The 24,769-nt window shown below is 35.9% G+C and overlaps 2 protein-coding genes across 2 annotated transcripts in view; one reads left to right on the top strand and one right to left on the bottom strand.

The window, feature by feature from the left end:
* Positions 1–9,317, top strand: part of LOC139123099 (uncharacterized) — a 52,587-nt gene extending 43,270 nt beyond the window's left edge. Inside the window, exon 3 of the mRNA XM_070689089.1 lies at positions 7,949–9,317. Coding sequence (XP_070545190.1) covers positions 7,949–8,126 — 178 coding nt within the window. The 3' untranslated portion in view covers positions 8,127–9,317. The remainder of the gene's footprint in view (positions 1–7,948) is intronic.
* Positions 9,318–9,625: 308 nt separating this feature from the next.
* LOC139122391 (beta/alpha-amylase-like) lies at positions 9,626–18,613 on the bottom strand. The gene is made up of 11 exons (XM_070687771.1): positions 18,460–18,613; positions 17,260–17,377; positions 16,553–16,727; positions 15,227–15,335; positions 13,988–14,125; positions 13,565–13,768; positions 12,935–13,066; positions 12,356–12,466; positions 11,910–12,020; positions 10,719–10,800; positions 9,626–10,083 (listed from the first exon to the last, which is right to left on the bottom strand). The coding sequence occupies exons 1-11, from the start codon at positions 18,553–18,555 to the stop codon at positions 9,926–9,928; spliced, it is 1,434 nt and encodes a 477-aa protein (XP_070543872.1). The 5' UTR covers positions 18,556–18,613; the 3' UTR covers positions 9,626–9,925.
* Between the last annotated feature and the right edge of the window lie 6,156 nt (positions 18,614–24,769).

Genomic DNA, 24,769 nt, shown 5'->3' with positions numbered 1-24,769 from the left:
CGCCATATATCCAAAAGTTCATTGACATGTTAACTAGATCGTAAAACCGTCTTACGACTCAAAACCGGCGGCCATATTTTTGTCTTGTATTGAGTAAAATATGTTTTTGTTGGCAACAACCGAACAAGATTTTGGTGCTTTCTGCAAAGCTGTAAACGATGCAATACTCAGTTCATTGGCCTAGTACAAGAGGGGAGTAACCCATTTCTTTACATTTCTAGGATGGGAGGAAAATAATGTAACGTGTAATGTGCAAAGATAGATTTGATCACTACCTTTTATGCGTACCACGGGTTTTTCACTTTTGTCAAAGGTGATTTCTTAAGAGCGTGACTGAAAAACACTTTTCTCCGAAAAATTGGTTTCATCAATTTACATGCACTGCGCCATCCAGTGGCAATATATCTTCTTTCATGGCAATACATACTCTACATGTAAGTTGTATTTGACCTGCCACAAACAAATGGCAAATGGTGTATTCTCTCTTTTCATTTTCGTATCAATTTTACTTTTCATTTTGCACCGACAGCACGGCAGACAACAAACGCCGTTGTGAGTACGATCCCCATAACTGCAACCGTATAGCACTCAAAATTGTAATTTATGAAATTAGAAACATGGAATCATATTCATACCGATGGAGGGAGATCGAAGGCAAATTAGGCTATCCCGTAAAAATTCCAATTTATTAGATATTTAAAATGAGCACATCTTAAGAAGAAAAAGTCAATCTTAAATTAACGTTTCTGCATTAATTAATAGATGGAAAAGGGACGACATTTTCTTTAGGTAGAGATGATTAATAGATTGAGAATGAAAACCTAAATGAAACTTTGTATTTTACATGTCATTTGATGCTCAATATCTTCGTCATTTTGATTTGTTTGTGATTCAAGGAGTAATAAAACAAGAAAAAAGATAATTCATATGAAATTACTCCCGTCGTCAATTTAGGTAATACTTGCTCAAAAGGAACGTTATTGATTTATGCTCAAACTTTCATAAATGGAACTTTAAAACATTATCTTTCATAATCAATAATTAAAAAAAACGAAGTCAGCATGCAAAGTTTTGAATTGGAGACTAAATTTCCCGATATTTGGAATTCAACATGGCGACTATGAAACCGTGTGAACTGGCGTTGAACAACTTAACTGTTCGATTTTTTGAACAATATCATGATGGTGCAAACTGCGTATACTCGACGTAAACAGCAGACCATAAAATGTATCGTAGAAACTGCGGGTTCCTAAATTTATCCAGCGGCCAAATCTACCTTGAACGCATCCATTTGAAAATAGAACGACCTGAACGCATTAAGAAGAAGGTAGGTACACTAGAGATTCAAAAAAATAGCTAGTCTGATTTAGAACGCTGTGTCACCACGATTCTTAATGCCTGGAGCTTCTCTGATTTTGTTTACTCTCAGATGGTTGATGCAGTGCAGAACCTACATAGTAAATGAGGACAGTGGCATGCGATTACATCAAAACCTTTTGTATGCCTGACCTAATACTCACCATATGGCACTTTCTTGGTTGCTTCATAACCATTGGCAGGTCTAATTGATGATTCGTGTAAGAGTTGTTCCGAGTAAGAAATGACACAATCGGTGCAGAGTATTGACAAAATTGTGTCATTTCAACAGTGACAGTAACTGATAACCTATTCAGTTTTCGATATACCGACACTGTGTATTCCACTGTCTTGAGACCTATGGGTCATCAAGTCACCATGGTGACCGATTAATTATTCTCGACTTTTATCGGTTGACGCTATGGCTCTTTACCTAGTAGCACAAACAGGCCTGAAACTATTTCGAATTTGAATAACCTGCACGGCTTCTTCTGTACTGTACGCCTTTCGGAAGGATTAAACGCAATAGTTACATCTGTGTACCTTTTTAACAACCAACTTTATGAGTTTTCACGAACTGGACATCGGTACAAGATATGGGGTCACCGTGGTAAAACAAGCAACACTCACTTCCTCATCATACTGACATCTGGTTATCTTACAATTTTTTTCACGATACCGCGGCAGTGAAATATCTGAAAAAGCAGTTATTTTAAAACATGACATGTAATTGATCGAAAATCCAAAGTTACAAAATATTGCCTGTACTTTATTAAAAATTAAAATCAACAGTATTTTGAATTTGACATTTTTCCTTATTAGGGAGCCCTATTCAGATCCAATTTTCATGGAAACGAATATTATAACCCCTGCTTTTCATATCATATTTAAATGATTCTATATCAGATAATACAGTTGCCGAATTTCATGAAAATAATGTCATTACTTTAAGTTTTGTGTTGTGTATATATTATATATATATATATATATATATATATATAATATATATATATATATAATATATATACATATATATATATATATATATATATATATATATATATATATATATATATATATATATATATATATATATATATATATATATATATATATATACAGATGTCCGCGTGGTGAATTACAGTGCTCTTACTACTAAAAGCAGAGTGTTATAAATAATAATACAAATTACTTAAAATAAAAAGTAATGATATCAATAATATCTGTTACTTACGTTTCATGCATCCTGCAATCTTCAGACAGAGTTGAAAGGATTCTTCACTCTTTCAGTTATATTTGTTTTGAGTTGGTTTCAAAATGTAGCCATAAAAACAAACATTATTTATCAAATTTGAACTTCATCTAGAGATTTAATGGTAAGTCCCAACCATACAACTAAGATTGTAGAGCTACAAATCCTTTCATTTCTGTCTGAAGATTGCTGGAGAGAGCGCGCATTGAGACTCATGATGTTGTATGAAATGTTCATGAATAGTCGAAACGAATATTACCAGTTGTAAGGGAATGCACAGTCAAGGCAAAACTCAATAACGTTCTTCTAAAATCTAAAACATCTCGGAGAAAGCAAGTGACGTCATTTGACCTGTATCCAGTCATTGCCGTGAACTGCTTCTATCGTAAAAGATTCCGCGCTTCAGAAAGAGCGGGAAAGGAATATAGCGAAACGTTCACAGCGAGACTGTCGTATGTTCCAACAGTGCTTGCTGCAGAGGGAAAGCGATAATTCATACAGAACTTGGGACATTTTCTTATCAGAGGAGTTAATCATCGTCGACATGGTGTTAACTGCGGGGCAAGGGGATCGCTATTTTAATCCTAAGGATCATGCAGAGATAAATCACGGGTCAATACGTGATACTTCCCGCGCTTTCCAATGACACGATTTTCGTCATTGCATTCGCAGTATTTTCCGCCGTAACGTGACTTGCCATAAATGGCGTCAACTCCTCAAGGTCATAGTCATTGCCTTAGTCGATGCTGTATTTCCCGAAAAATGTACAGTGATTCGTGAAAGTAAGCCGCATATTGATTTTTCCCCATGGATGTTTTTCTTTTCGGGATCTGCACTTGACACTTTGTTAGGGTTGTACATTTCACTTGAATCCGCTGTCATGTTGAATCCGCGGCAAGCAACGCAGAGTTACCATCCACACTGTTCTTGACAATATTATAGTAATATATTCAAATTAAGTGTATCGAATTATTTTATTTATCGGAACTGTACTCGTAAAAAAACCCATCATGACACCAGTTACCCATTTGTTCTGTTTAGTCTCTGAGAACAAGGCTTAAAGTAACTACTCATTTTAAAGCCGTTGCATTATATCACCAGGCTCATCTTAGACGGTACACTATAAATCATACAGCTTGCAATGGGCAGAGACCTCATTTTTGTGTCGTCGATCGAATTGGTGTATGGGGAATTGTATAAATGTTACCCTTGTTCTTCAGCTGGGTTCGCAGGTTGTTGTTGCAGTTTTTACGTAAAAGAGGATTATTCTTTATGGGTAAAAATCACCAGTTGTCCATTAAAGGAATACAGTCACCTGTAATCTAAATATGCCCATATATGGTTAAAGGGACGTTCCTTGGTAATTAAAATGCCCATGTGAGGGCGCTGTTTTTAAAAAGCGGCCACCCGCTTAAAATCTGTGATTGGTTAGATTTTCTCTTTCCATGGTAACTGTGGCAAAATTGGAACAGGTCACAGTATACCTTTAAGGTTAAGTGCGCCGAATTCCAAAGCGCCCTGTGCTCATGCGCATGAAAACTGCCTAGACTTATACAGTAATATAAATGACAGGCTGGTCTCATTTTACATCATTGAGCACAATTTGCATGACTGTAGTTTTGTCTGGACATTGCAGTTCGGTGTCTGTATGAAGGGACCACATTGACCTTTGATCCACTCACTGACATGACCCTCTAGGTTTCTCACTTTATATAATATGGGCATTTAAATCATATCTAGGCATTATTATATTTAGTCTCGCCAAGTGATTAATCAGGACGTATTTCGAAAACCACCATGGTGACACCCAGTTCTTGATTTTTCTAAATGGTTAGTGTGCAGATATGGTTCATTTTAGAAATTTTCAAGAATTTGACATCAGTACAATATATAGCGTGTTACAAATGAAATTTTTGCTTCCCCACCATACTGACATCCGGTTATCGTATCATTTTTTCACAATGTCGTCTATAGTGAAGTATCTGAAAAACACAGTGATTTTTAACATGAAATGTAATTGATCGAAATATCCAAAAGTCACAAACGATTGCCCATCCGTCTTTTATACGATGAAAATAAACAGTATTTTAAAATTGACATTTCTTTCATGTCTTAAGGAGCCCCATTCGGATCCAATTTCCATGGAAACGAATTTGGTGACCCCTGCTTTTCATTTCATGTCTAAATTATACTATATCAAATAATACATTTGCCAAATGTCATGAAAATGACATTACTTTTAATTTTAGTGTGAATTTGTACTGCGCCTTAATGCTCTAAAGGATTATCATTGTCTCACAATTTATCAGAACCCTTTGTATTTTTTCTCGGAATGTAAGATGGACCTCGGGGACAGATTCAGACTCGTCTTCTGTTCTTAATACTCCGTCTCGTATACTACTCTTATGGATTCATTCCGAAGCTCTCGGGGTAAATAATGTCGGCAAAGTTGACATAATTCGTTAAAAAGTACAAAATTTGCACAGTGACCCAGTTTTTTATTCTTGATTTGAAAGAGAATGGCAAGAAGTTTCCTTGAGGAATGTGAGAGCAGAAGCTTAACTCGTTCAGTTTTGAGGGATACCTTAGTATGTTTAAGAAGACTGCAGAACAAGGCTTTTCAAGGTCATTTTTCTGGCACCTGAATTTTTGCAACACTATTCCGGTCAGCTGCTTGTCTTGACTCATTTTGCAGCCAGGGGAAAAATAAAGTTTACGCTTTCTGGTTTTTGTGAAAACGGAAAATCGCATTTTTCCCTGTGGAGTTACACAAGGTAAAGCGTCCGTCGGTATTTAGTTTCGAATATAGAGTCATTTTTAGTTACTCGTTTTTCAAATCCCACATTTTACCAATGACCCATGAATGTTAATTTTTGATCGTGCATGTAACAATTTAAAGTAATAGATTTTATTATCGGCAACAAAGTACGACATTCTAATAAGTTGCACTTTTTCCATACACACAAATAATTGCAAGGGCAGCCATGCTGCATCTCACTGGGTGTCCATATAGCCCCCATGAAAATATATATCTCCAGATCTGATGACGCATTTCGTGTCCGCTAAATATTCATTCGTTTCAATGTCAACTTTCAATGGAGTACAGTGAAAGCGGCATATAATGCCTCTTGTTAATTCTCCCCGAGGCTGGCACAGATGTTCCTAAAGGTAGGCACGGAAAGATTGAACTAAAGTCGGTTCGTCGTACAAATCAATCCCTCCCTCTTGGCCGTACATGCATTTGATAACAATATAGGGTTCAAGGTTTGACCCGTCATGGCGAAGTTACTGTATGCGTGTGCGACAAAAGGCAAGATAGATTTAGAAAACTTAACTCCTTTTGATAATTGCAGCAATATCTCAATCCTGTTTATTAATGAACTTGTTGAGTTACTAAATAATTTCAGCAATGTAATTCTACCAAACATAGCATAAACCGCTGACAAGTTAAATATTTCACACGGATAAAAGGTGTTCCGCGATTAAACTCCCATGACAAAAACTGCAGATAGATTAATACACACATACTGGCTCATACCTACCTACATACATACATACATACATACATACATACATACATACATACATACATACATACATACATACATACATACATACATACATACATACATACATACATACATACATACATACATACATACATACATACATACATACATTTGTGTCTGTCTGTCTGTGGCTATGCGTATATCTCTGTGTGGGTGTTTTCATATCTTTTAGGTTCTCTACCATTCCCAGACAGACAGACAGACAGACAGACAGACAGACAGACAGACAGACAGAAAGGTATGCATGCATGCATGCATGCATGCATCCATCCATCCATCCATGCCTGCCTGCCTGCCTACCTACCTATCTACATATCATTTCCTATTTATTTCCAAAAACTACATGTACAGTGTACACGTGCAGTATAACAGTAACACTTGTTAAACACACTACACCTTTGAAAGATGTGGAAATGGCCAACGTGAACATGAACAGCGAACGCTATTTAATTGAAACAGAAACCTTACACACTGTATATCTTGCACCTTAATCTCCAGATTTTGTTAATACCCTTAATGGCATTCGGACTGTACAATTTAGTGATGAATTTGGTATCACTTTTACTTAACCCATTTGAAATGAGACCAGCGATGAATTTCTGATGAACGTTACCGAGGTTACCTACAATTAGTACGACGATCTTTGAACGAAATTCAAAGCTATTGATTTCAAGCGTTAGGGGATAATACTCATCAAACTTTGACTGGTGACATCTTGAGATATGTGAATCAAAAGGGACATACATACATACATACATACATACATACATACATACATACATACATACATACATACATACATACATACATAGTCATACATACATACAAATATTACATTATCTTGTCTTTACCTGCATTTTTGTGATAAAAGAATATCATATTATATTCCTAGTTGTTAGCTTTCCTTATGTGAACTCAAGAATGCCCCTAGTTCTTAAAGATGTTACTGTCTAAGGCTAGTGAAAAGAATGATGACTATGTGTTATGTTAGATTTTGATCATACGGAAATCATGACCTCTTGTCTGTATTGGCGACCTCCCTTCCACAAAATACTGCGAACTGAAAGCTAGACGAAAAGAGAAGACCAATCCTTTGTTGTTGCCTAGCGATACGCCTTGGGCAGTCATTGAGAACCGTCCTTTTTAAAGCGTGTAATTTGTTTTCGTGTATGCTTGAAATATCCATGCGCTGTACAATGCATGCAATATCATGAATCTAATTGGCACCTCCTACAATCAAGTGACATTTTAATCTGTAATGGACGTGAAACTGGGCCGGGCAAGTAAAATATGCTTTCAAGGAAATTATTTGCGCAAATGTCCCGGTGTGATTGATGATATATACACATTTATATCCCATTTATCGACAGATTATATTCGATCCTTTTGATTTTTAAAGTCCAATAAACGAAGAAAGATATGTATATATGTATGTATGTATGTATGCATGCATGTATGTATGTCTGTCTGTATGTATGTATGTATGTATGTATGTCTGTCTGTCTGTCTGTATGTATGTATGTATGTATGTATGTATGTATGTATGTCTGTCTGTCTGTATGTATGTATGTATGTATGTATCTATGTATGTATCATATGTATCTATGTATGTATGTATCTATGTATGTGTGTGTATGTACATGTGTGTATGTATGCATCATTGAACGTAAATGCATCTTGTCAACAATTATACAAAATATGTACATTTTTCCCCTCTCCCTCTCTTTTTCATCATTAACAATAGTTAATCAGTTTTTTTTATTCTATTTAGGTATATTTACCGGCGGCAAAAATTCCAACGTCACTGCCACTGCTGCTGTGATCATCTTCATTCAAGTCAAAATCCACTCCTCCGCACGCAGTCCAGGGATCGACCCTTAGCCCTCTATCTAGGTGAAAATATCAACGATGAGGGCGCTGATGTAGAAGCACAAGTGACAAGACTTTGATAACGCGAATCACAACAATTTCATTTCTGTGTGCTGGGTATTTCACGGTGGTGCTTGATCACGAAAAAGACTGAAATGCATTTTTTTTGTATTTTCTTACATCAATGGCCGCCGACTAAATCTCGCCGCCCATGGTTTCGTTTGTTAGAAAGCTGAGCTGTTAGACCCACGATGAAAGTATGCAGAATTTCAGTTCTCGTCGGGAAAATGATTCGACACACTTCTGATGCGCAGTTATCGATAATTGTACCTTTCAGCTTGTTATCGATTGGTCAACATTAGTCAAACTCAGTTGACACAAGGTGTCATCGTCGCAGGTGGCCTAGCATATGTATTACAAACTTTAATATGCAATTTCGAAGTTTTAGATGCTTAGGCCAACTCATACTTTTGCAGTGCATCAAATTTTGTCATTGACACTTGTTATATGATGCACAAGTTTGTTGAGTTTGTTTTCAATTTGACGTTGTCCGCATAGGTTGAGAGTTAAGTTAATTAATTTTCGTACCAACAACAACTAAATTGATCAACTTAGGGTAGTTTTCAGATGCAGAAACACGTAACGCCCTCAGTGCAAAGACGTTGAACCTCTGCATGTCTTGCCGAGTTAATCCTTTTGTGCGACTCTAGTTCCGGCTTATCCGAGTCAAAGTTTCACGCTGTTAGACTTTGTGCAATACATCTGCAACTACTCTGGGTTGTGGCATAGCTATATCCTACGGTGGTATCAGAACATATGTGATTCACAGGGCTTCACGACAGTAATACATCTCCTTCACAGAAAAAAATAATCAAAGGACAAAGTTCGGAGAAAGACTACAATGTCACCAGCTCGAGGCTCACTTTACTGATTCATATTACCTATAGGCAATCGTTAAAACCCTCGAAAGTTGCTTCCTTTAAGATGATATTTTTAATGTTTCTAGTTTTAGGCAATTTTAAGGATCGCACATTTATTTCTTTTCTAGTTTCTTTTGATTGTATATTTGTGCCTTCAGAAGAGAAGTTTTGTATCGCAAATTTATTATATTCCACTTTCTATTTACATGAGTCGTTGCCAAGCAATATTATGAACGATGAACATTTCATCACTAAGAGCAATGTTTGTACGTTTTTAGGGTGTAAATCGATGTAAATCTAAGACAATAATTCTTTTTTGAGAAACTTTTGAATAAACTTTTCACACTTAAAGTATCCTGCGTTTGGTAGTTTATATTATCACTGCCGATGCTACCGATCGATATTATCATCGTCACCTCCACATCCATCCATCCATCCCTCCATCCATCCATTCACCTCCTCCTTCTCCTCCTCCTTTTCCTCTTAATCATCATCATCATCATCATCATCATCATCATCATCATCGTCGTCATCATCATCATCATCATCATCATCATCATCATCATCATCATCATCATCATCATCATCATCAATATCATCATCATCATCATCAATATCATCATCATCATGCAATAATCAACTAAACAACAACAAAACTGTTCGAGATGCATTTGACTATGGCATGCAGATTAGCTATTGCCAATTTATTTCATTATTCATTTCCGTCATGACACGCAGTAACACTGCTAGCCCAGAGTGTATCAAGTGAAGATTTCACACCATATTTGTTCATTTCCGTTAAGAAGGAACAACAGCAAATATTCAACAATGGACTAAAACTATAGATATTGCCAAGGGTGTTGTCATGCTTTTTGGCCATAGAAAATCTTATAAGACAATCAAAAAAAAAGAATATGAGTGTTTCGATCAAACGGAGCCTATGAAATCAAAAACTTTCTTCACTCTGATGCTACGTGCTGGGCTGGGGCATTGGCAGCGTTGGCACTGATGTAACTCTGTGGGAGATAGAGTTTAGGTTCACCACCTGTGATGGAGATGTCGATGCCATAACTTTGAACCGTAACTCTGTCGTTGGTGTTGTAGATATTGACAAGAACTGAAAAAAAAACCAGATAAAAGAACCAACGATAATGTATCTGTATTTTGAAGGTTAACTCTTTGGGTGTATAGTTTTTCCTATGTTTCGATGGCGTCGTTTAATTCAATATCAAGATCGTGATGTCTTTTACTCGGGGAAAGGCTGGAGATAAACTGAATTTGCCGCTGCTGGTTCATCGCATCATTGGCAGAAGTGAATGCAAGTGATTGAAACATGCCTTCTGGAAACACTATCAAAGTGGAAAGCTTTAATGGCGATATTTCAGTAAATTATAAAGCATCCCCTCGACGTGTATGTACACATGTGAGATAAGAAAACGTAAACTTGAAAGAGATTTCGATTTTGAAAAGAATTAATGTTTAATGATGTGACCGGCTTGACTATCAGTATGCACAGAAACCCGTAAATAGGTATTATTATTCATTTCCACCTTAAATATATCTTTAATTATTAATGGTTGCACAATTGCTCCTTCATCTAAACTGATAAATTCTCTACCTTGAAATAATCCGGAAATATTGTCATTTAAGCTTTTTTGCCTTGAAGTCTCTCAGGTTTCCGTATCTGTGAATGCAAGAAGTCCTGCAATCGTCAGTTATTTGCATACTAATCCCCGTCTTTGTTGAACTTACCTGTGCCAATTGGATAGTTGTGATACGACACACGACGGGAGAGGTTGCCAAATTCTCCAATCTTAGTGGCGCACATCATGGCCTGTTTTGAGAAATAAAAGACGAATCTATCATGAATAATAGCTGCTCATTGAAAATAATCTCCATGGTTTTAACTATTAGAGTGGCCTTTCAACGCCGACATTATAGTCCTTCTACTTGTAATTGATCAAATTTTTGCTTATAAGTTACCCGTCTAGTCTAACACAAATAGTAATTTCACGACCTTTCCAACGGTTAGAAATTGGGCGTGTCATGCTTTGCACGTTGCAAGCAAATTGATTCTGAACTTGGTAAATCCAAGGTGAGCTACAATTTGCTTGAAATTTCTAAAATAAAATATGTTATTTAAAGTTGATTTTTTTCTACTTGCAAGTTCAATGTCAATGTGAATATGGAAATGGACAGACTGAGAACCATTTACTTGCAACCTTAATACAGAATCAATGCTGCAACCTCGTATCCCGTTCTCTGGGGAAAGCTAATCTCAACAGAATACTCAATGTTTCCCAGATGTCAAGGTCAAATGAATGCCTCAAAACGGACAAGTTTTAAATTTTTGCTCAAACGTTCTTCTTGGCAAGAAAACTTTTAAGCCACAATCTTTCATGATAAGAAATAGGGGTCATCGTTCAAAGTTTGGGATAGGAGAAATAAGTAACAAAATATTACCGATTTTCGCCGTTTAAAATTAATGATATACCTTGTAGTTAAAGGTATACAGTCACCTGTAATCTTAATATGCCCTTATATGGTCAAAGGGGCGTTCCTTGGTATTCAAAATGCCCATGTGAGGGCGCTGTTTTTAAAAAGCGGCCGCCCGCTTAAAATCTGTGATCAGTTAGATTTTCTCTTTCTATGGTAATTGTGGCAAAATTGGAACAGGCGACAGTATACCTTTAATCCTAAAGGGGAAAATGTGAATATGAGGCTTGCATAAAAACGTAACGACACTGTGGAAACTCCATTTGCTGCACAGGCTTCCAAACGAGTCTCCACAAACAGAGGACCACAAAATCATTGTAAAGATTTGACTATCTGCCACAGGGCGCATTCTACCTTATATGAGGGCGTTATTCTAAATTCAATCAAATTAAATGGCAACGTTCTGTGTGTGGAATGCTTCTAAAACACTGAAAACTGTGTGCTTACATCGCCACGTGTGAAGGAGTAAAAATCATCGTCAATCCATCTTTCAACTTGATCAGCGGCAGTGAATGAAGTGCCGAGTACACCACGCCAATAATTGGTGGTGGCAATAAACTGAAAAACAAGTCAAGAAAACAACCTTCAGTAATTTTTTTCCGTTTCCAGTTTATTCAACTTGTTAAAAACGAATTTGCTTTTCCAATGGTAGGAAGCTTTGTCAGAAGTTATAGGGCTTTATGTTTCGCTCTTTCAGAGTCAAATTCATCAACAAAATAGATTGACTTACTCAATATTGACATTTTGATAAAGCTCGTTTTGTAATGAAGTCAGATATACCACTTCGACTTACCTACGAACGGAATTTTTAATCATAAGGTGCCACAGGGGATACACCTTTATATTGCTTCTGAGATTATCACATAATTACCGACTGAGGGCAGGCTACTTACCCAGTAGAGATGATGGTCTGTGTTGTAGTTGGGATAGAGTGACTCTCTGTTGTTAGGATCAGCACAACCTGTGTAACCTTGTTCCGTACCGTAGTAGACGATTGGGATACCCTAGTACAAAAAACAACCACGGAGGCAAACAAGGAGATTTACCAGTGTAACTCCATAATGCACATCATATATTTGAATGTCAAATGTCTGAGCCGAGTGCCTTTCTTTTCTTATATGGCCAGATGAAATCAGATTAAAGGTTCACTGCTGAGCACACTCCTTGATAGCTCTCGTACGAGAATTGTGACGTTCGTCCGAGGGCGCCCTCGAGCGGCGAATCTTTCATTCTTTTTTTACAAGATGCTCTCACTTCGTGGTTCATGAAAACTGACGCTCTGGGTCAAACACTATGGTCTACATTAATTACGAATAGACAGATATATAACTTAGGGTCTGCTAATGTGGCAATTGATGAAAGTCAGACTTTCTTTGTACATTACCATGTTTGTCATTAAACGTGAAGACAGGTTGAACGATAAGCTTAATAACGCCCGGCGATATGGTGCATGCTCTGTAAATTTCACTTACCTCCATCGTCAGTACCAACATAACGTAGTTCTTCAGCAGTGTCCATGAGTTCCTGTCACATAGGAATCTCGCTTGGTCGTGGTTGTCGGCGAATGTACCCATCACGTGCATTGTAGCGCCAAAACGAGCTTTCTGGAAGAATAAGCAAGGTAAGAGAGGACTAGCGAACCGCCATGTTAAACACCAAGTGAAATTGTTTTACAACTTCAAAGTTGCAAAACAGAAAGTTGTAGAAAATTGAGAGTCGGACTAACTGACATTGAGACGTGTACTACCTTAAAGGTATACAGTCACCTGTAATCTAAATATTCCTATATATGGTCAAAGGGGCGTTCTTTGGTATTCAAAATACCCATGTGAGGGCGCTGTTTTTAAATAGCGGCCACCCGCTTAAAATCCGTGATTGTTTAGATTTTCTTTGTCCATGGTAACTGTGGCAAAATTGGAACACGTGATAGTATACTTTTAAAGCTAAGCAGTAAAATTAACATGGATGCTTTGAGCACTGTCATTTTCCAAACACGTACGTAGAGGTGCTGCGCTTTCACGAGATGAATTCGTGTAAGATCCCTATAATTACTGAAATTAAGAAAAAAACTTTTCCGAAAACACCAGTGGTTTATGACTTACCATTTCGTTGTATTTGTTTGCTAGGTCTCTCATACTCTTTCCCCAGATGAGCACGTCCTTCATGGTCCAGTAGAATGGGTAGTTGAGGGCAGCATCCATTGGTGGAATGTAGTACTGAATCTTGCCAAGGTCACTAGTGTAAATTTCACCGACATCGTAGACGTTTGCGGCAGCCTTGAACTTCTCCCAGAACCACTTGGGTACCTGAAGACAGCAAAAAAACACACCGTCGCGAGGTCTGATTTCACAGTGTCTCTGTTTTCTCAATGAAACAACTGGTTTTCAATGAGACCCGTTTCAGTGCAACAGGGTAATTGTACTATGGCATCAACTTTAGATTTTGTTCGAGAGTCAAATGGGGCAAAATGTCACTAGAGCAGCACTTTATTTTGGTGATATGCTGAAAAGTTTCATTCTACTCACATGGGACACAGTGTCAATTCTTATACCGTCAATATCATAAGTCTTCAACAGCCAGTCTATCCAATAGCAAAGTTCATTGTCGACATATTGGTTCTCTTGTGCCAAGTCAGGGAGGCCAAACAACCAACAGTTCTCAACCTGAAAAGAAGGCAGGCAAGACAAGGCAGACAGACAGATAAAAAGACAAAACAAATTGATAGATGACAGAGAAATAGACGGATAGATGGATAGATAAATAAAAGCGAATAAAACAAATATTAAATAAATAAATGAATGGAAAGTAGATAGACAAGAGACTGACTGGTTTAAAGATAAATTACATTGAAAAACAATGATAAAAAATAAAACTAACAATTAACTAACTACTGACTGACTAACTAAACAGACAAATTAATAATTAAATAAATAAATAAATGCCTCCTTATGGAATGCCATAATAACTTAATAGACAGAGACAAAAATTGTCCAGTCATCGCGGCTCGCTTCGAAGTCATTGATTGTGCTTCAGCAAAGTCTGCAAAATCTTTACGTCCCGGAAGTGAATGTTAACGAAGACTTGTTCAAACATACATATGTTATATTATCTGCTTAGTATCCGCTGTCTTTTCATACATGTATGGTCCGGAATATTGACACATGTGAGCTGGAGAACCTTTCGTATTGAATCTAATTTACCATTACCTTTCTACAGTTATTCTATCCTGTTATTGCGCATGCACTTTTTATACTCAGGTCATAGGTATAAACCTATAGATACACACCTTTCCCTTATTATGACGGTACAGTACACTAATATAACATTTTGTAGACTTAAAGTAAACTTTGGCCTTATATGAACGTAAGGACAGAAACCACTAGTCAAACTATACTGCTAACCATCTTATCAAACGATTCCGAAGTTTGTCATGTGACCCAAAGGCGTTTAATTAGCTGCTGTTATTTTTTACTATGGCAAGCACGAAGATCGAGAATTTAAAAGGATTAAGTAATCCATGATCTTTACACCATGAGACGAAATAATGAAGAGTTTCTTCACAGCAAGCGAATAGAGCAAGGGTGTTTTTTTTTCAGGTTTGTAGCGATGGATGCGTGAAAGGTATTAATTCATCGCTTTTGTCTCCTGCTTGCATCCGTATGATTGACAATGCCAAATTTATTTGAAACTTTGATCTCTTTCCTCCCTCTGTGCACTGTTAAAAAAAAACATATGACAGAAAACACAAATCTCTTGTTTCTCACCTGCCACGCATCGTTCCAATCATGGATCTCACAATACTCGTGATAGTGCTCGGTTTTGTCAAAGGGAATATACGTTGAAACGTCACCAATACCCATGTGGTTGGCTACGCTGTATAAACGAAAGCATCAATACGATACAACTACAGATGACGTCCTTCGCTTAACTATAGCCTAAATTACTAGTAGATACTGGATCAAAACGTTGCAAGTGGTACTAGCGCAGTTTCCTAATCACATTAATAAAGATAAGACTTTAACCCAAATAGCGTGTGATTATTATTATTTCGACAAGTCGTAGGAATTTGGCGGAACAAAAAGCATTTGTTGTTATACTGAAGTGTTTTTTACAACCATCCCACGACGCAGAGTATTCATGTAGAAAGGGAAATACTAGATGATTGTTCACAAAGTTTTGACAGAATTTTGAAGGTAGGGAAGTCATGACGAAACGATTTCTACGACATTATAGGTATTGCAAATAACGTGGATTTGCTCTCTATGGTTGATTCTACAATTGCCAGCTTTTCAGAGGGCAAACTTGACATTGGCAACTCCATTAATATTCCCCCTTGCTGAAGTTACATCCAGCGACTTTCAACAAAGAGTCCTAATTCAATGCACGCCACTTTTTCTCTTTCCCTTGTCATAACAAGATAACAACACACTTTTCCCCTCTTTTGACGATTATACTTATAAGTTATTTGATGGATTTCACTTTTACATGAATAACATTTAGACCTAGTGGAAATTACAGTCGACGTTATAATATTTATGTTTTCGGTTGATCAGTGTCGATATGTTTTTAGAATAGCACCTTTTCCACCCATATTTTCGAGGTCCTTTTATTTCAGAAGTGTCAAATTATATTTCATGCCACTATCTTATCAGTTGAACTGTTCCTATGGCTGTTTATGAGAAACACGTGTGCCAGCCTCACTATAGATGGTGTTTATAATCTATTACAATGCCAAAACCCTATATTCCAATTTTGACCCATAATTTCTGACCAGTTTATTGACAAAAATAGAACGTGTCAATTCGCAATCTCGAATAATGTCAATGGTCATTTGAAGAACGACATTCACTTCTCTCTGACATTCATAATGGCGCGAGTTTCTCTGGTCACACTACGCACAAATTCGATTTTCTTGAAGGCAAAACGATATGGTTATTTTCATTCTTTCTGTCAAAGGGAAATCCAAAAGTCTGCTTTTTACATTCGCATAGATTATGATTTTTCGATGGGTGAAAATAACAACGTGGCTAAAGTAGACAGACGGATGGCGCATCGATGACAACACGCTACACACGCTTGGGAATACTTACACATCAACCATAATCCAGATATCTCTGGCATGCGCCGCCGCTACCAGGTCGTTAAAGTCTTTTTCTGTCCCCCAGTGCCAGCTGATAGTGTACATATCGATCGCTGAGTAGCCATGGTAGTCGCCCTCGGTGTGTTGGGGAAGGGGTGAAATCCAAATTGCGTTGAAACCCATTCCTGCCGCAGCAAATATATTAATTTCATTTCTTTTAACCGAGGAAAAAATACGGAACATCTTCAATAATCATTAGAAACTAGACACAACAGTAGGTATTGATATCGATGATATTAAAATATTGACATACAGATCAGGTTTTTTGCGCAAAGCATCTTTTTCACCTACTATACTCTTGTATTCAGCAGTTCAATTCAATTTCTCATGGTTAATTTTTGTCTGTAAAATGTTTCTGTGCAGCTACAAATTTTAAGGGATTCACATTTGTCATCGACAGATCTGTGGCAACAAAAATACGTAGAGCCTAATACAACACGGAGTACACTCTTAAAGTAACCGACATGTAAGAAATATTCATAACGATAAAGTGATGAGAATCGACGAAACACCGACGAAATCAAAAAGTTAATTTTATACCGCCATTGACCGTTATCAACATCGCCTACAAGTCCAATGTGTAATAGTTATTTATAGTGGGTCAAGGTGCTATGTCCCCTTGGGAAAACACGCACCCCCACACTAATACTATCTCACCTGCGATATAATCCAGCTGCTCAATAATTCCTCGGAAATTTCCGTTACAGTAGCCTCTAAGGTCTCCACATGAACTCCAAGATGCTGAGCCAGGAGCGGCGAATCTGTCTGTCAATATCTGACGAAAAAACAGGACAGATAATTGACAAAGGCAAATAGCGATATGAAGCTATGATATCTGGAAAGGTTATTTTTAAAGTCCCTGCAATTGTGATGTCACAATTTTTGACGCAACATATTTCCTATGAGAAACAAAGAATATAAACTGCTACAAATTGAACGAAAAAAAGCTGAGATGGGGAATTTTATTATTTTCTCATCGGAATAATAACAGACTACATGCTACAACTGTAGATTTTTAGAGACATTTCTGACAACTCTGATCTACTTCGCACATTTGTGCTATACGTTGAGCAAATAATCATGGATGAAGATACAGTTTGACGCAATTCGATACTGCACTCTTTAATAAGTCATCAACACCCTGCTGTATTCAATGTCATTGTACTCCATCCATATATGAAAATCCCGAACTCTCTGCTACTTTGGATTGCAATATATATCTTTCGATAGTGTCGAATTCTTTCGGACAGGATTTGCATGCAGTTGTCCTGGTTTGCCATTCCTCATTGAATGTTACTTTAAAATCCTGTGAAGGGCAACTTATTTCACCGTCTGTATATCATAAACAGGTCTGCATTCATACTTTTCTAGCTTAATGTTCTGAACTCCATTCTTCCAAGGCATGTCGCGGAATAAAGTGATGCGACATGGCAAGTAATAGAATCCGAAAACGAGAAAGAATCTCAAATCAAGTTTTGTTTTGAAGATCGCCGCAGCCACTAAGGCAAAACTAACATAGGTCTACTATGTACTAAGCGGCGACGCTGTTTTGAAAGTTTACTTAATTTTTGCGAAGTTCGTCGACATGACAACAATAAAGTTAAAAGGAATGTTTCCATAAAACGGAAATGCTGATGACACGTAGAAAGACGACAGCTACGGTCAAACTATATGTATCAGATGTATGCGACATTTTCTGTCCGTGTAGCACACTGTTCTTTTTCGATATTTGATTTTTTTTCAAGTAAAAGTTTAAAAGGCTGACACAGCCGGCGACGCATGCCAGATTCATCAACAAAACTTATCAGCTAAATCAAATTATTGGGATAGGGAGTACATTTTGTTTGGTCTGCTTACCTGGTAGATGACCCGATCCTTCCATTCTTCGGCCGATCGGCGACAAGTCGCGACCGCGAAGAGAGTGAACACAGCAAACGTGGCAAGCAACTTCATGATTTAGCCGTCCGGGCGTTACCAGCTAATATGAGGCGTGTGAAGAAACTGGCGCGATACTTATTCGGACAATTGCGTCTGGACCATAAGCGCTGTCGGACACCTGACAACGAAGGATGATTTCCCATTGAGATAGGTGATAAAATTACCACAAGCTAGAGATGCTGTAAAGTTAAATATCAGTATGGGCCCTTTTATTTTGTGTGCTTTATCAGTATTATTCACTGTTTATTGTGCGGCAAAGCTTGTTCAGTGTTTTAGCTGTAACTGCACGAAAATATTCTCATGACACATTTTGCCGTCGCCGCAAAACTTGCGTGAAGGACGAGCTCCTAAATTGTAACCACGGGGTGGGAAACGGTCGAGAATCAAATTTGGGAAGCATACACTTGCCACAAATTACCGGTAGTGCTGACTCAGAACTTCCTGTCAGGACGCAGGAATGGAAGGTTACAAAAAAAGTACAGAAAGCACGATTAGAAGCACCAAAGTGTGCGCATGCGTGCATCCTCGTACGCGGATGTCATTTCAAAGATCAAAGCAACGTGCTTCTTGAGATACTTGTTTTGTACCTCTAGAACCACAATCGTAGTGAAATCCACATGTGATCGTATCGTCCGTGCTCTCTGTTTGCAAATACGACTGGTGCTTCTTGCGAGACATATTTCGTATCCTTAGAAGCACACTGTAAAAAGACATGAAAATAAAGAAATTGCACCATTTTCCACTGTACTCAAAACACCCTTTTTCCCCATTAAGTTATGACTGTGCTTCTTGAGAGACATATTTTGTGCCTTAGAAGCACACTATTAAAAACATGAAAATATAAAGAAATTGCACCATTTTAACTTAACTTGCTGATGAATTTCTTTCACAAGTTATTAAGCAATTGTGACGTATCTTCTACTGACCATCTTTAATTAAAAAAACACACTTTTTCCTTATATCTTCCGATTTGTGCTTCTTGCAAGACATATTTTGTGTCCTTAGAAGCACACTATTAAAAAAAACATGAAAATATAAAGAAATTGCACCATTTTACCATAACTTATTGATGAAATTATTTCACGTTTTATGAAGCAAATGTGACTTATCTTCTACTGACCATCTTTAATTAAAAAAACACACATTTTCCTTATATCTTCCGATTTGTGCTTCTTGCAAGACATATTTTGTATCCTTAGAAGCACACTATTAAAAAAAACATGAAATATAAAGAAATTGCACCATTTTACCATAACTTATTGATGAAATTATTTCACGTTTTATGAAGCAATTGTGCCTTATCTTCTACGAAGACCACTTTCAATTGAATAAAAAAAAATTCCTTTGATATTATGGCTGGTGCTTCTTGCGAGACATGTTTTGTGTCCTCAAAAGCACACTGTCAAAACACATGAAAATATAAAGAAATTACACCATTTTAACTTAACTTACTGATGAATTTCTTTCATATTTTATTAAGCGATTGTAACTTATCTTCTACTGACCATCTTGATTAAAACAACTTTTTCCTTTTATCTTCCAATTTGTGCTTCTTGCGAGACATATTTTGTGTCCTTAGAAGCACACTATTAAAAACATGAAAATATTAAGAATTGAACCATTTTACCATAACCTATCATGAAATTATTTCATGTTTTATGAAGCAATTGTGACTTATCTTCTACCGACCACTTTCAATTGAAAAAAAAACTTTTTCCTTTGATATTATGACTAGTGCTTCTTGCGAGACATATTTTGTGTCCTTAGAAGCACACTATGAAAAACATGAAAATATAAAGAAATTACACCATTTTAACTTAACTTACTGATGAATTTCTTTCATATTTTATTAAGCAATTGTGACTTATCTTCTACCGACCACTTTCAATTGAAAAAAAACTTTTTCCTTTGATATTATGACTGGTGCTTCTTGCGAGACATATTTTGTGTCCTTAGAAGCACACTATGAAAAACATGAAAATATAAAGAAATTACACCATTTTAACTTAACTTACTGATGAATTTCTTTCATATTTTATGAAGCGATTGTGACTTATCTTCTACTGACCATCGTTAATTTAAAAAAAAACTTTTTCCTTTTATCTTACAATTTGTGCTTCTTGCAAGACATATTTTGTGTCCTTAGAAGCACACTATGAAAAACATGAAAATATAAAGAAATTACACCATTTTAACTTAACTTACTGATGAATTTCTTTCATATTTTATTAAGCAATTGTGACTTATCTTCTACGACCACTTTCAATTGAAAAAAAAACTTTTTCCTTTGATATTATGACTTGTGCTTCTTGCGAGACATATTTTGTGTCCTTAGAAGCACACTAGAAAAACATGAAAATATAGAGAAATTACACCATTTTAACTTAACTTACTGATGAATTTCTTTCATATTTTATTAAGCGATTGTGACTTATCTTCTACTGACAATCGTTAATTTAAAAAAAACCACCACTTTTTCCTTTTATCTTCCAATTTGTGCTTATTGCATATTTTGTGTCCTTAGAAGCACACTATTAAAAACATGAAAATATAAAGAAAGTGCACCATTTTACCATAACTTATTGATGAAATTATTTCATGTTGAATGAAGCAATTGTGACTTATCATCCACAGACCAATTTTAATAATTCAAATTAAAAAAACACACTTTCCTATTGAATTATGACTTGTGCTTCTTGCGAGACATATTTTGTATCCTTAGAAGCACATTGTTTAAAAAACAAATATAAAGAAATTGCACCGTTTTACCGTAACTCATTGATTAAATTCTTTCACAGTTTATTAAGCAATTGTGACTTATCTTCTACCGACCACTTCAATTGAAAAAAAAAATTCCTTTGATATTATGACTGGTGCTTCTTGCGAGACATATTTTGCGTCCTTAGAAACACACTGTGAAAAACATGAAAATATAAAGAAATTACACCATTTTAACTTAACTTACTGATGAATTTCTTTCATATTTTATTAAGCGAATGTGACTTATCTTCTACTGAAGATCGTTAACTAAAAAAAAAACACTTTTTCCTTTTATCTTCCAATTTGTGCTTCTTGCAAAACGTATTTTTGTGTCCTTAGAAGCACACTATTAAAAAACATGAAAATATTAAGAAATTGAAGCATTTTACCATAACCTATTAATGAATTTATTGCATGTTTTATGAAGCAATTGTGACTTATCTTCCACAGAACAATTTTAATAATTCAAATAAAAAACCACACTTTCCTATTGAATTATGACTTGTGCTTCTTGCGAGACATATTTTGTATCCTTAGAAGCACATTGTTAAAAAACATGAAAATAAAAGAAATTGTACCATTTTACCATAACTTATTGATGAAATTATTTCACTTTTTTTGAGGCAATTTTGACTTATAGACGAAATTCTTTCATGGTTTATGAAGCCATTAATATTGTGACTAATCTTCTACAGACCATTTTAATTTTCAAAAGCTAAAGATAAAATCTAGGTAGACATCCTGAAACATACTGAAAACTGACTATAAAAAGTTGAGAGGTGTAACAGCGAACAAAAATGAAGGATTATCCAGACCTAAATACAGATTTTTTTGAAGATATTTTCACCTAAAAGCTTTCAAACGTGAAAAAAGATATCGATAAGGTTTTGCCCTCCTAACTTTAATGGAGCAAAAACTGATTGATTTGGTAACCAAAGTTTTCCTTCCTTGCGAGAGGAAATCAAGAAAATTATGTTGAATTTCATCGATGATAAAAGCAGGAGGACAAAGGCAAATCAAAAGATGGAAGAGTTTGGTTACAGCAAGGGGATTACTACATGACGCGGCCTGGGAACTGCATAGCTGAAGCATATCTATCCGACCATTATTAACACAGTCAATCCAGTTTGTTTAAATACTCACTGATGTTACCCAAATAAGTACCAAGGACCGTGAGACAAATACTATTCCAAAAATTTTTTTTTGAAAATTATTTAATTTCTTTGTAGTTAAAGTTTGAATGCCTAGTGTGGATCACTAACATGTAATGCTTCTTGAGATACATATTTTTTACTCTTAGAAGCACACTGAAAAAAGATAGGAAAATCGCATCAATTACACCCTATTATGTCAAATTCAGTTAATAGTTAAATATAGAATGCCTAAGTGTGGATCACAGTTTAAACAAAAAACTTTTCCTCCCCTCTGTTATGGCTCTTGCTTCTCGAGATACATATTTTGTACCATTAGAATCACAATGAGAAAAATTAGGAAAATTGCATGTTAAAACTAATTTTTAAGCAATCATGCCATTTTGTGTTCAGTTAAATTAATATGCATATTTTAGGTCACAGTTTAAACACAAAATCCCCCTTGTGATGTCTTGTGCTTGTTGAGATATATATTTTGTACTCTAAAAAGCACAATGAGAAAAAATATGAAATTTGAATATTAAAACAAATTCTGTCGACAATATGTCTTTTCCTGCTTAGTTACATTTAGAATGTCTAAAGTGTGTGTCACTTTTTAAACATAAATATCTCACCTAGCTACCCTCTATGAATACATGTGCTTCTTGAGATTTTTATTTTGCACTCTAAGAAGCACCATGAGACAAATATACAGAACATTGAATGTTAAAATCAGTTTTTAGACAAAATGATGTCTTGTGTTTCTTGAGATATGTATTTTATATTCTAAGAAACACAATGAGAAAAAGATAGGAAAATTGAATAGTAAAACCAAGTTTGTAGACAATATGATGTCTTTTGCTATTTAGTTAAATTTAGAATGCCTAAAGTGCGGGCCACTTTTTAACCATAAAAATCTCTCCTACCTCCCCTCTATATTTACATCTGCTTCTTGATATATATATATATATATATATATATATATATATATATATATATATATATATATATATATATATTGTTCTCTAAGAAGCACAAAGAGACAGGTAAGTATAAAGGGAACAAAAGACAATCCATCTGTTAATATATTCATAAACTTTTGACTTAATTACAAAAATCTGATAGTGTAAAAACGTGGCAATTAGTAAACATTGAATGTATATTCTCTCTTGTTTTTGCTTTTCTGGTGATGACAAGTATTTCAGTCATTTCTTGGAATGTGAATGGATGTCACGCTCTTTATAACGGTACAACTTTCTGTCTTCACTGAAGTGTAACCATTGCGCTGACTTTAATTTTCTACAAGAAACCCATTCTACAATGGCAAATCAGGCACATTGGAAAGTTGTTTGGCGTGCGCCTATTTACTTCTTGTATGGAACGAGCAATTTTGCTGGTGTTGCGGTGCTGTTTCTGCGAAACAAAAATATTGATGTTGTTTCTGTCAAGGTCGTTTACTGCATTTGCATGTTAAAATGGATGATACTTCCTATCATTTGCTCAATGTTTTTGCTCCTACCAATGGAGATGGTCGTTGCATTTTCTTTCAAAGGCTTCGTACAGATTCATGAAATATGACTAAAACTTACCCATACCCCAAAGTTTAGCATCGCAAATTACAGTGGATCGCAAATTCTACCAATTATTTGCTAGACATAATAAGAAATGCAATGCTTTGTATAAAATCTGTTTTATTTGCTACAGAATCATACCAGAAATATAAAATTGACTTTTAATAGAAAAAGTATTTGGATTGTATGGCTGTAATAGCCATATTTGAAGAGTAACACATTATCACAGTACTGCAGACTGGCACCTTTTTTCAAATCGTTAAGTATTCTTGTGAGTCATCTACTGAGCTTAACCTGGCTTGTTTAGTATTAGAAAGGCAATTTATTAGTCTTCAAAATGACATATTGTAATGTTCAATATTGTCTATCTTTGTTTCTGAAATAAGACAAACATTTACCCGATACCCTAAAGTTTGTATCGGAAATTACTGTTACAGCTAATCTCAAATTTTTACAATACTTTGTATTAAATCTGCTTTATTTGCTGCAGGGAAATGTCATAAATATATTAAGACTTTTAATAGCAAAAAAATTGCCATACTTTTGCTACACATGATACAAAAGGCAGCGTTTATATAAAATCTGATTTGATTGTTTGTTTCAAAAGTACGTCACAAATATGAAATAAACATTTAATGGGAAGATAGTATGATTTAGTAGCCATTTGGATCATTTTGGTGGGGCACCAAGATATAGCACATGTATGTGTTTCAGCAAATTTGCCATGATACGTGGGTACCCTTCCAAATATGATCCAAATGGCTACTA

Source organism: Ptychodera flava, chromosome 22, assembly GCF_041260155.1.
Source record: "Ptychodera flava strain L36383 chromosome 22, AS_Pfla_20210202, whole genome shotgun sequence".
Taxonomy (NCBI): Eukaryota; Metazoa; Hemichordata; class Enteropneusta; family Ptychoderidae; genus Ptychodera; species Ptychodera flava.
The sequence above is the reverse complement of the archived record's forward strand: the minus strand, read 5'-3'. Positions and strand labels throughout refer to the sequence as shown.

Bases quoted from the DNA above. Each gene is read 5' to 3' on its own strand.
- LOC139122391 (XM_070687771.1), bottom strand. From the start codon at position 18,555: ATGAAGTTGCTTGCCACGTTTGCTGTGTTCACTCTCTTCGCGGTCGCG. The intron at 17,378-18,459 runs GTAAGCAGACCA...TTTTTTCGTCAG, and splicing joins AGGATCGGGTCATCTACCAG to ATATTGACAGACAGATTCGC. The intron at 13,067-13,564 runs GTAAGTCATAAA...TTATTCTTCCAG, and splicing joins CAAACAAATACAACGAAATG to AAAGCTCGTTTTGGCGCTAC.